The sequence below is a fragment of the Varanus komodoensis genome, unplaced genomic scaffold (genome assembly GCF_004798865.1).
Source record: "Varanus komodoensis strain SLA01 unplaced genomic scaffold, ASM479886v1 scaffold7_3, whole genome shotgun sequence".
Classification (NCBI taxonomy): Eukaryota; Metazoa; Chordata; class Lepidosauria; order Squamata; family Varanidae; genus Varanus; species Varanus komodoensis.
In genome coordinates, this window is record NW_025336480.1 from 11,869,561 (window position 1) to 11,879,362 (window position 9,802).

The 9,802-nt window shown below is 50.8% G+C and overlaps 1 protein-coding gene across 1 annotated transcript in view; it reads right to left on the reverse strand.

Annotated features, from left to right (window-relative positions):
* The window catches only part of PITX1 (paired like homeodomain 1), a 13,719-nt gene extending 11,556 nt beyond the window's left edge, over positions 1-2,163 (reverse strand). Inside the window, exon 1 of the mRNA XM_044454469.1 lies at positions 1,998-2,163. Coding sequence (XP_044310404.1) covers positions 1,998-2,163 — 166 coding nt within the window. The remainder of the gene's footprint in view (positions 1-1,997) is intronic.
* Between the last annotated feature and the right edge of the window lie 7,639 nt (positions 2,164-9,802).

Sequence of the window (9,802 nt, forward strand, 5' to 3'; positions counted from 1 at the left end):
CCTGCGGGCGAGGCGCTCAGGCGGCCGCCTGTGCCGCGCGGCCTCCGGGGCAGCTTGCGCGCCGCACCGCGCTCGGCCTCGCCGCCCTGGCCCGCTCTCCCGGCGCGCCGCTCTCCCCGCCGGCCAGGGCTTTCCGCGGCCCGCCTGAGCGCCTCGCCCGCAGGCGCCGCCTCGCCGGGGCCGCGGAAAGCCGGAGCCCGGGCTCCCGCAGGGGCCACGACGGGCGCCCGCCCGCGCTCGGCGGAAGCATTGCTGAGCGTGCTCTCCATGGAGCGCGGCCTCGCGTGTATGTTGGATCTGTGCATTATAGCACACACACAGACACACTCTATAGGTAGCATAGTCCGTCTGTATTGTCTGTCTATATTGTCTGTCCTGTATATATACATTATATATTGCATACATTACACAATGTGTGTATACACATTATGACATATACATTGTATAGTGTGTCTATATACATCATAACGTATTCTTGCTTACACTGTAAGTCCATACAGTATGTATGCTACATATGTGGTACATACACATTATATGTGCTCATACGTAGAGCTATAGCATGTGTGTCCCACACTGTCCATTCTTTATTTTCACATAGTTATGGCTTTATAAGTGTATTTCCACAGCTGACCATGCAGCTATAAAAACACGGTGGGATCCTTGGAGAGATACTAGGTTATTCAAATCTGGAAACGAGGATTGGGTTCATCCCTGCGTGTCCTGGGGGAAATTGGGCCGCCGCGATCCTGTGTCCACTCGCTTGGGATTAAGCTCCATGAAATGAAGTGGAATTCACTTCTGATTAGATAGCGAAAACGGGGCTTTCTCCTTGATAACACTCGGTTTCACTTCCAAGCAAGGGTGCACAGAATTATAGCCGTCACCTCTTGCTGTGAATTTTAGGCTGCCATCCCAGACATGCCAGCTTGGAAGAAAGAAGCCCGGAGGGGAACGGGGGCGTTGCTCACGTCCGTTCTAGCGGGGAAAGTTTTCCAGGATTTGGAGCGATTTTCAGCTAAGGAGTTCTGCGAATCCGCCTTACGTACGTGCTGAAATGGAAGGGAACGCTCCCTCCTTTCTTGCAGCTGCGGGACCTTCGCGTATGCGAGGCTCCCACCAACTGCGAGCGGGCATATTCGGAGTAGCCAAAGCCTTAAAAGACGTGACAGCAGCATTCATTTTTAGGCTGCGATTTCAGCACTTCTACCTGCGAGTAAGCTTCACGGATCTCTGCCCAAAAGCAAAACCAAACAAATGCGCAACAGCGTTGGATCGGCACCGCCGTCCTTTTCATTGTCCTTTTCTTGTTTAAAAAAAATGGCTTGGTTTTCTATAAAAGCCACTTGTGTGGCCTTCCGAATTCCGAGGTCTGCGCTTCTCTGCCCCCCCCCTAAAGACCCCACCGGGCAGCCCTTCCTGTTTTCTGATGTGTGTCGTCCCCCTCCCTCCCCGCCTTTGACAGAGAGATCTTTTTACACGTGTAGGCTGCTATCCAGACTGGAAAGCAAACCTGCCAGTGCTGACATGATTTCAAAACTGCAGCCGGGATGGAACCGCAACGTATAGCTTCAAACCCACTTTTTTTTTTGGCCGGGCGCGCGAACGGCAACACCCTGTTTCTCGAATTCATATTGCCAGCAATATATTGTCCCACCTGGGATGTGCGGAAGACAGGCGCCTGGCAGCGCAGGCTTATGCCTGCTACCCAGAAGCAAGTCCCCGTGTACTTCAAGGGACCTTATTTCCAGGTAAATGCACGCTGGCACGCAGCCTTAATCTCTGCATGCCTCCTCCTCCTCTTCCTTCCGGGGCTGACAAATCCACGGCCTTCTTCCTCTAGTCTAAGCTCTTTTTGTTCCCCACTCTCTTCCAATTTACACATTTCTGGAGGAACTGTCCTCGGCAGGGAAGGAAGGTCCCCTCCTGCCTGCCTTCGGCAAAGCACGCGCACGCGCACCGCGAGGGCAGCGGCTCCACGGAGCGGTCTCTCGCCTTACCTGGTCCTTCGGTGTCGGAGGATTCGCTGGCCGAGTTCTGGATCGGGTCCCTGGCATCGGAGGATCTCTGCAAATGGAAGCTGGAAGCCACGTCGTGGGAAGCTTGGGGAGGTCTTAAACTGTCGGGCAGTCTTTCCAAATTCATCCCACCTTTAAAGGAATCCATAGCAGGGAGAAGGAGGAGGAGGAGGAGGCTCAGTCGCGTTCTGCTTCGGAAGCGACTGCGAGGGAGTGTGTGTGCGCGCGCGCGCGCGTGTCGGCTGCTGTTTTTTGCTTTTAAAAACGAAACGAACGAAACACGGTGCTGCTTCTTACTCCACGGAGGCTGCAGAAAGTCTGCCTTTTTTAAACGGCCACGGCCCCTCTTCGCTCCTTAGATCCACTCGGCTTCGGGAGGAGCCGGGCTCGCTGCCTGCCTGACAGGCGCCTCCGAGCCGCGAAGCGCGCGGGCTGCATGCGCGGGGAAGTGGCGACGGCGCCGCCGCCCCGCTCGTACGCGAGGCGAGGCGAGGCGGGCGAGGCGAGGCGAGCGAGGTGGCTGGTTTCGAGGGAGAGCGATGCAAGTGACCTGCCCGAGCACGAGAGCGCGTAAGTTGAGGCGAGGCTCCTCCCCCGGCGCCCGCCTCCCCGCCCCCTCAAGGTCCCAAGCCTCCCCGGCCGGCCTCCTCCTCCTCCTCCTCCTCCTCGCCGCGAGATCACGTCCGCGGAGCGCGGCGCTCAGCCCGAAGGAGCTGCCTGCGCATTCCCCGGCCGGGCGGGCTCGGCTCTCGCGCTCTGCCTCGCGCCGGCGGCTCGGCGCATTCCTTAAAGAGACAGCCCGGCCGCGGCGCCCGGAAGGATCTCCGCTCCCCAGCGGCGTCGCCCTCTCCCGCTTCCCCCGCTCGGCTCCGCTTTAAAGAATCCAGACTGCTGGAACGCCGCGCGGCTCCCCCGGGGCGCCGGCAGCCAATCAGCGCGCGCGCTCCTCTCGCTCCGTCCCTGCCCGCGCGCCTGCCTCCTTCCAGGATTTACGGAGCGATCCAAGGTCCGTTCCAGTCAAGGGGACCTTCCGCCATTGACATCACCGGGGTGGGAGCGTGGGCTCTCCACGCCCCCGGCCCCCGCCTTTCAAGGTTCCGTCTTCTGTGACAGCGAGCCCTGCCACAGGGTATTCCACACCGTTTCCTCCCTGCCCGGGAAATGTCTGGCACTGAGACCACATCCTTGCGCGCATATCCGATTGACATCTATGGGAAAGCCGTTGTCGGCGAGCAGTGGCTGTTTGAAAGTCTCGGCATGCACACCAGGGTTAACTCCTGCGACAACAGCAACTTCCTAAGCCCTCAACTCTAAGCTTACCTGTGAATACAGTTGATGGGATACAGCAGAATATAACTGCGAGTAAACCCGTGTTGGTGTAGGATCGGCTTGTACAGCTTTTCAGAACAATCTCACCACATGCATAATTAATTTACTAGGGAATAGGCCCTATTGAAGACAATTAGGCTTACTTCTAAGTAAGCAGATTATGTAGAAAGAGTGGCCGTTTACCATCCTTGCTACACTTGCCTGTGAACTCAGGATTCTAACAAACCAACCATATACATGTTGACTTAGATCTATGTTGCCCTTTAGTCAGTAGGGCTTCATGGGTTGAATGCAGACCTGATCATAATCTTCGATCTATTGACATGTATTAATCAAGAGTAAGTTACTCCCATGATTTCAGTGGGTCTACTGTCTGGATCCAACTTACTTACCTTAGTGTAACCATTATTAATCACAGTGGGTCTAACTTCTAATTGGCTGTGAATAGGATTGCACAGTAAGCTACTCTAGGACTGCTAGTAAGCTAATAAGAGGGGGTAGTTCTTCCGAATTTATTTGCACTAGGGAAATGGGCTGCTTTTGGGGTGTAAGGCCAACGGAAATCAACCCAATCTGGATCGAAATCAATGAAACTGCTCTTGTATAGATCTCTTTCCTCCTCAACCACATTTCTTTAAAACATGCATATTTAAAAATTATATCTAAATGCTCCATTGAAATATCTAGTTACTGTAAAATCTAGTTCTTCAAAACTCAGTAATTTTTGAAGAAAGCCTAAATTAAACTTGACTGGAGAAATAATTACACCCCACCTCCATTTTTCAGGGAAATACAAACCCATTGAATATCTTCACACATGCATGTACTGATTTTATGATGGTGTGGAAACAGTGACTATAGGAAACTTCTCAGAGCATTACATAGTTGATTCTACCTAAACATATCAGTAAAGTCCAGTGGCCTAGATTCTGGTGAAGGTAAAGAAAACATGATAATGATATGTTTTCGTGGGATAACTAACTTGGTGTTTTGCTGGCCATTTCTGGAGCTTGTGACGGGGGACATGATAATTCAGGCCCAAACAGCCTTAAATCCTTGCCCTGCTTCAGAGCTTCCCTTGGTTTCTCCAGGTTTAGATAGGAGTTTTCAGGATGAGGATTTTTTATGATCCAAAATATAGGCCTTAGCTTGGTGAGGCTACTACCAACACCTGTCTGGGTAAGCATGAGTGTGGCTGATCCTTGTGAGAGGGCACGTGGTCAGTTTAAATGCCTTCTCTGTATATCTGGGGTCCTTTTCACAAGTGTGCCCTTATACTGGCTTTTGCATTTCTTTGATCCTCATACTGGGAGTGCCTGTTGTATTAATGGCTGGTTTTAATTCGGTTTCATGGGATTTGCAGTTGAAACTCCCCATATTATCATCACAGGTCCTAACATGGATTATCCTGAATTTAGTGGAAGTTGCTCTCCTGGGTAAAGGTCTACCAGGCTGCAGCCTTGGAGAATTTTCTTGTCTGATACTAAACTAGCATCTCTTGGGAAATGCTTTAGGGCTGCAAGTCATAACCTTCGCATTCAAAGAGACTTTTGCCCCATGTGATGATAAACTACCCACACTTCAGAAAACTTGTAAGAGTGACTTTAGAATCCATCCTATGGGCACTTACATTCAAGTTCGTCTGATTAAATGGGTGGCTTTTGGGACAGACCAGTTTGCAACTCCGTGACTTCACAAGGACTAGTGAAGAGCAATAACAAGGACTTCTCCATGGTGAACTGGCTGTAGTGAATTATAATCTCACCTAATTCTTCTGCTTCTCTATTTTAAAGCTTGTTGACCATTTACTTTCAGTTACCTTCCAACTTCACCCAGCTTCAGGGACAAAATCAACTTTTTTCTTAGGTTGCTTGATGCCAGGAAGGTCATGGTTTGGGTAGGTCCATAGTGAGCTTTTGTCCAGATCCCTCTGGCCTTTTGCCCTAGCCACTTGCATGCTCGTTGAATATTTTAAACTGGGGAAAGGCTCTTCACCCTATTTTTATCCTTGCAAGATCTTGGCCAAGCTGAACTTGCTTTAACTTGGACTCAGAGGCAGAAGAGAAAATCTTGTGTCCCATGTGCAGGAAGCAAGCAACTGCTGTCCTTCCAGATCCACTGGGAACCTGGTTTGTCCTGTCTATGGTTTCATCTCCAGAGCCTACTGGGTAGATGTGTTATGGTCTGATCACTACTTGAGCATACTAACATAAGATAATGCATACTATTACAGGGGGTTTCGGGGGTGGCAATAAACCAGCGGGTAACTCTCATAGTCTAGTATTTATAGTTCCTCCACGTGACTATATAAATAACTCACAGCGTTGGCGCATATTAAATTCCTCACTGGTTTTGATCTCTGGGATTTCTGGGATGCAGCTATGTGTGCATGTGTGCGTGCATACATATTCCGCCTCTTATCTTTCAACAAAAAATGTTCAGATTCAGGCCTTTCAGCCTGCTCTCTATCCACCACCCCTAAAACATATTAATTACAATATGTATTAAGCAATAAATATTGATCATCATGCAGGTGAGCACAGTGTGCATAGCACAGGTGCTTTGACAGAAATGCCAGTCCTGGATGTTTGACTGGTGCTGGTGCTGGTGGGAGCTCTTGAGCCATGGCAAAAGTAGGCACACTTTGGACCCCGTGAAGTCCGTGGGACTTCAGGCTTAACGAGCTCGTCTCGTCGATTTCAATGGGACCTAAATCCAATTACCATGGCATCTGTCTAATTGTATATGTCTACTCCGGAGCAGGTCCTGTCCGGTTCTCGGATGAGTCCCCGCCTCTGTCCAGGCAGGAGAGGCCCCATTTTACTGTGCCAAGTCAACTACGGCGCAGTAAGAGGCACACCTAAGCCCTGGAAGCCGGTCCCCTTGAAAGCCCCGGGGAGAGCGCGCCTCCGATGCGGGGAAGTTTCCTTGCAGAAGGCCGGCCGGCCGCGCCTACGCTCCCTCCGGCTTGCCCTCCGGGGCGAGTGTTTAAGGGACTCCAGTGGGCATACGCGCCTTTGTTCGGAAGCTGCACGCCTCGCCAAGCGGACAGCGGGAACCCCCCCCCCCGTGCTATTTTTGAAAGGGCCAGGCTGGGTTACACGGAAACCCACAGAATCAGGAAAATATTTCCGCAGGATCCCTTTGCCCGGCTGGATTCAGAGCGCGTTCGCCTCGTCTAAAACGTTCCCGAGCACGCGGCGAACTCCTGCTCTGTCCGTCTGGGGCGCGGAGTCGGCGCCAAGCTCCTTATCTGCGGGAGGCGGGGAGCGCCATGCGTGGATTTTTCCAGAGCAGGAAACCCCCCAAGAAGCCGGTTTCGGCTTAGCAAACTCCTTAAGTCACGGCACTGGGTTCCTCGCGTTGATGAGCCCGCTTTATCGCCCCTGCGGCTTGCTCCCAACCTCTCCCCCCACCCCCAGCAAGTGTGTGGAGGGAAGACTGGAGAGTGGCCAGGCGGGTGCTTCCCGCTCCACTGCGGAGCAAAGCCTGGCCCGCTCCCCCGTTAAGACGGGCTGCTCACACCTTTCCTGAGACCCCCGCCGTCCCGGAGCGACTCCCATCTTGCTTTCCAAGTGCGCGTGTGTTGAGGAGTCGAGTCTTAAGCTCCCATGCGGCTCATTTAGGCTCCGATCCTAAAGACACAACATGTAAATGCCACTTCAGTGCCAGGGGCAAGTTTCCGGTACGGTCAGGACCCCTGTGTGGTTGCGAGACCAGGGAGCCCCCTCTGCGTGCGAATCTGCGGCCTGCCCTAAGAGCCCTCGGGAGTGAAGTGTCAACGTCGGTTCCAGACTTGAAAGTGGGTCATCGTCTCCAGACTCTTGTTTGGGAGCCAGAGGCACGAAGTTAAGTGGGGAATAAAACCCAGATTATTTCGGTTTAAATCCATGCCTGCACATTAAAGTCAATGGGATCCAACAGTTTAAATGCAAATCTTTGGAGGGAACCAGTGTGGGACTTTCAAGGAATGTAACGTTGGCTACTCCTTAGGCTTGGATTAAAACAGAACTCCACCTCAGTGGTGCAAGAGTGCAGCTTTGCGTAGCTGACCAGGGCTTTGTCAATCACCCATATCTTGTGCCATAATTATCCTGATGGGTTTCTGTTGACAGACCGACCACAAGGAGCTCAGAAACTCCTCAACACAGTTTTCTTCCTTGCAACTTTTTCCCCTTTCCCGTTTCAGTCTCAAGCTTATGACCTCTGGACTTTAAAGAGACAAAATATTTGCCTCTGCTGATGTCAGAGACAAGGACACCAGATTGTTTTAGAGGAGAGAATGATCCACCTTGGAGTGGAGTTTTCCAAAAGAAAACAGAGAAAGAAAGGAAGAAAACAAAACCGGCCCAAGAAGCCGGTTTAGGTAAGCAAGCCCTCAAAGTCCACGGCGTTTTAATCCAGCTTGATTATTTCCCAACCAGAAGACTTCCAGCTTCCAATGCCTGGGTTGGAAGAAGTGTGAAAGAAGAGCTGGAGATCTGATTCCATCAAGCCCATCATTAATTTCACAAAATACCCTTGTTTTAGGAAGGATTGATCCTAAAACCAGATTGAGCCTAACTCTCCCCAACTATTCAGTAAAGAATGGGCTCAATATCTTCCCGATCCACCACTCCCATCCCAGAACTTCACATCAGAAGCCAGCAGAAAACATGAACAGGTCATTCTAATTTCCAAAACAAGCAACTCCATAAAAGTGGGTGGGCATCTTCATCTCAAAAGCCAACAAGCAAGAGTTCTTAAATTGAATCCCCTTTTCAGAATACCGCAGCCGCATGCAACAAGAAAGTAATCTTCTGACATGGGTTGGAGCATTTTGAGCCGGCAGACCAACAGGTCTCCATCTGGTCTTTTGCCAAGCTTGCTGTACAACTCAGTGATCCAAATTTATCTCATTTTTTAAAAATCCTTTGGACCTCAGTGCCTTCAATCCTCACTCCAGCACCTGCCAATGATACTGCTTCACGCATGTGATGAAATGGACTGTAGTCCACAAAAGATGAGGCCAAAATACTCTTGCTAGTCTTTAAGGCAGGAGTAGACAGTCCTTTTGCCCCAGAAGACCACATGATGCAGCATCCCACGGGTGGTGAAAGCACATATCTCCCGCTTGCCCAGAACTGAGTGTGGGTGGGGCCTAGGCCGGTGGGTGGGGCCTGCCATCCTTTCCATCATCTCTCCCCTTCCCTTCACATGCCAGACTCTTTGTTGGTGAAATAAGTATCTTTGAAGACCTTTCCCCTCTTTTGGTGTTCAACTCAAAAAGCTGATGGAGATCCCTCTGCAATGGTTTTGTAGCAATGTTCCTCTCCCAGCATGGTGCCCTCCAGGGGTTTTGGACAACTTCTGTCATGCTGGTTGAGCCTGAGACTGTAGTCCAAAGCATATGGAGGGCAGCAAGTTGGGAAAGGCTGGTCGCTACCTACAGATCAAAAGGATTTGGGAAACTTGGAAAGCAAACTGGTTTCTTTGGTCCAGCTCCACTGAGGCGAGAATTGCGCTGTTAATTTGTGCCAGGCCGAAAGCACCAAGAGGGCCTTCTCTCCACTTCTCAGCAAATGTGTGCAGCCCCACTAATGTAAAGTTAGGATGAGAACAGCTTCCAGAATAGCAGATACCATTCTCCTTTCCAGTTTGGAAACAAATAGCTAGGAGCACTTTCTAACTTTTACACCCTATGTTGTTGTTGTTGTTTTTTAAATACATTTAATTAGATACAAAACATAGAGTGATCAAAAGAGCACAAAATTCTGATCCATTCCCCCCCCCCCCTCTTTTTTCTCAGGGCATGGGTAGCTTTTTTGCCTGTGTTTCAGCATGAGCAAGAGTCTTATCACACAAGTGTTTGTGGATTCACATCTATCGCTTCCTCAGACAGACTTCAGCAGAAGCAGGGTCCAGCCCATGCAAGCTGTTAAGGTGCCCCAAGAGCTCTGGAATCATTGGTTGATTCACTGGCATCACAGATTTTTGGAATCAATGGGACCAAATGGCAAGTCACTCAGAGTTGGACTGATGGTGATGAGCAGGAAGATCTGAAGAGCACAATTGTTTGCTTTTCTGCTGCCACATTTCTGCTGCTCCACATTCACTTTTGCAACTTCCTCTCTCCGAGATCTTTCATACACTTAAGCGGGGGGGGGGGGGGAGCTGTGTGCTGGACAGAACAGGCTGGGCACTTCAAATCAGTGGGATTTAAGTTAGCTCAAAGTATGCCCCACTGATTTCAGGAGGTCTGCTCCAGCACGACTATATCTAGATCTTACACAATAGGCCTTTAGAGTGCTGTGGAATTCATGTCCCTGGTGGGCCTCCCCATTCCCTTCCCTATTTCCCTGAACTCAGTCATGCTGAGTTCAATAGAATATCAGTGCCTATCAGTCCTCATGCATCTGGCGTTTTACGCAAACAAAACGCTGGACTGGATTGGCCCATGGTCTAACGCAACAGGGCTC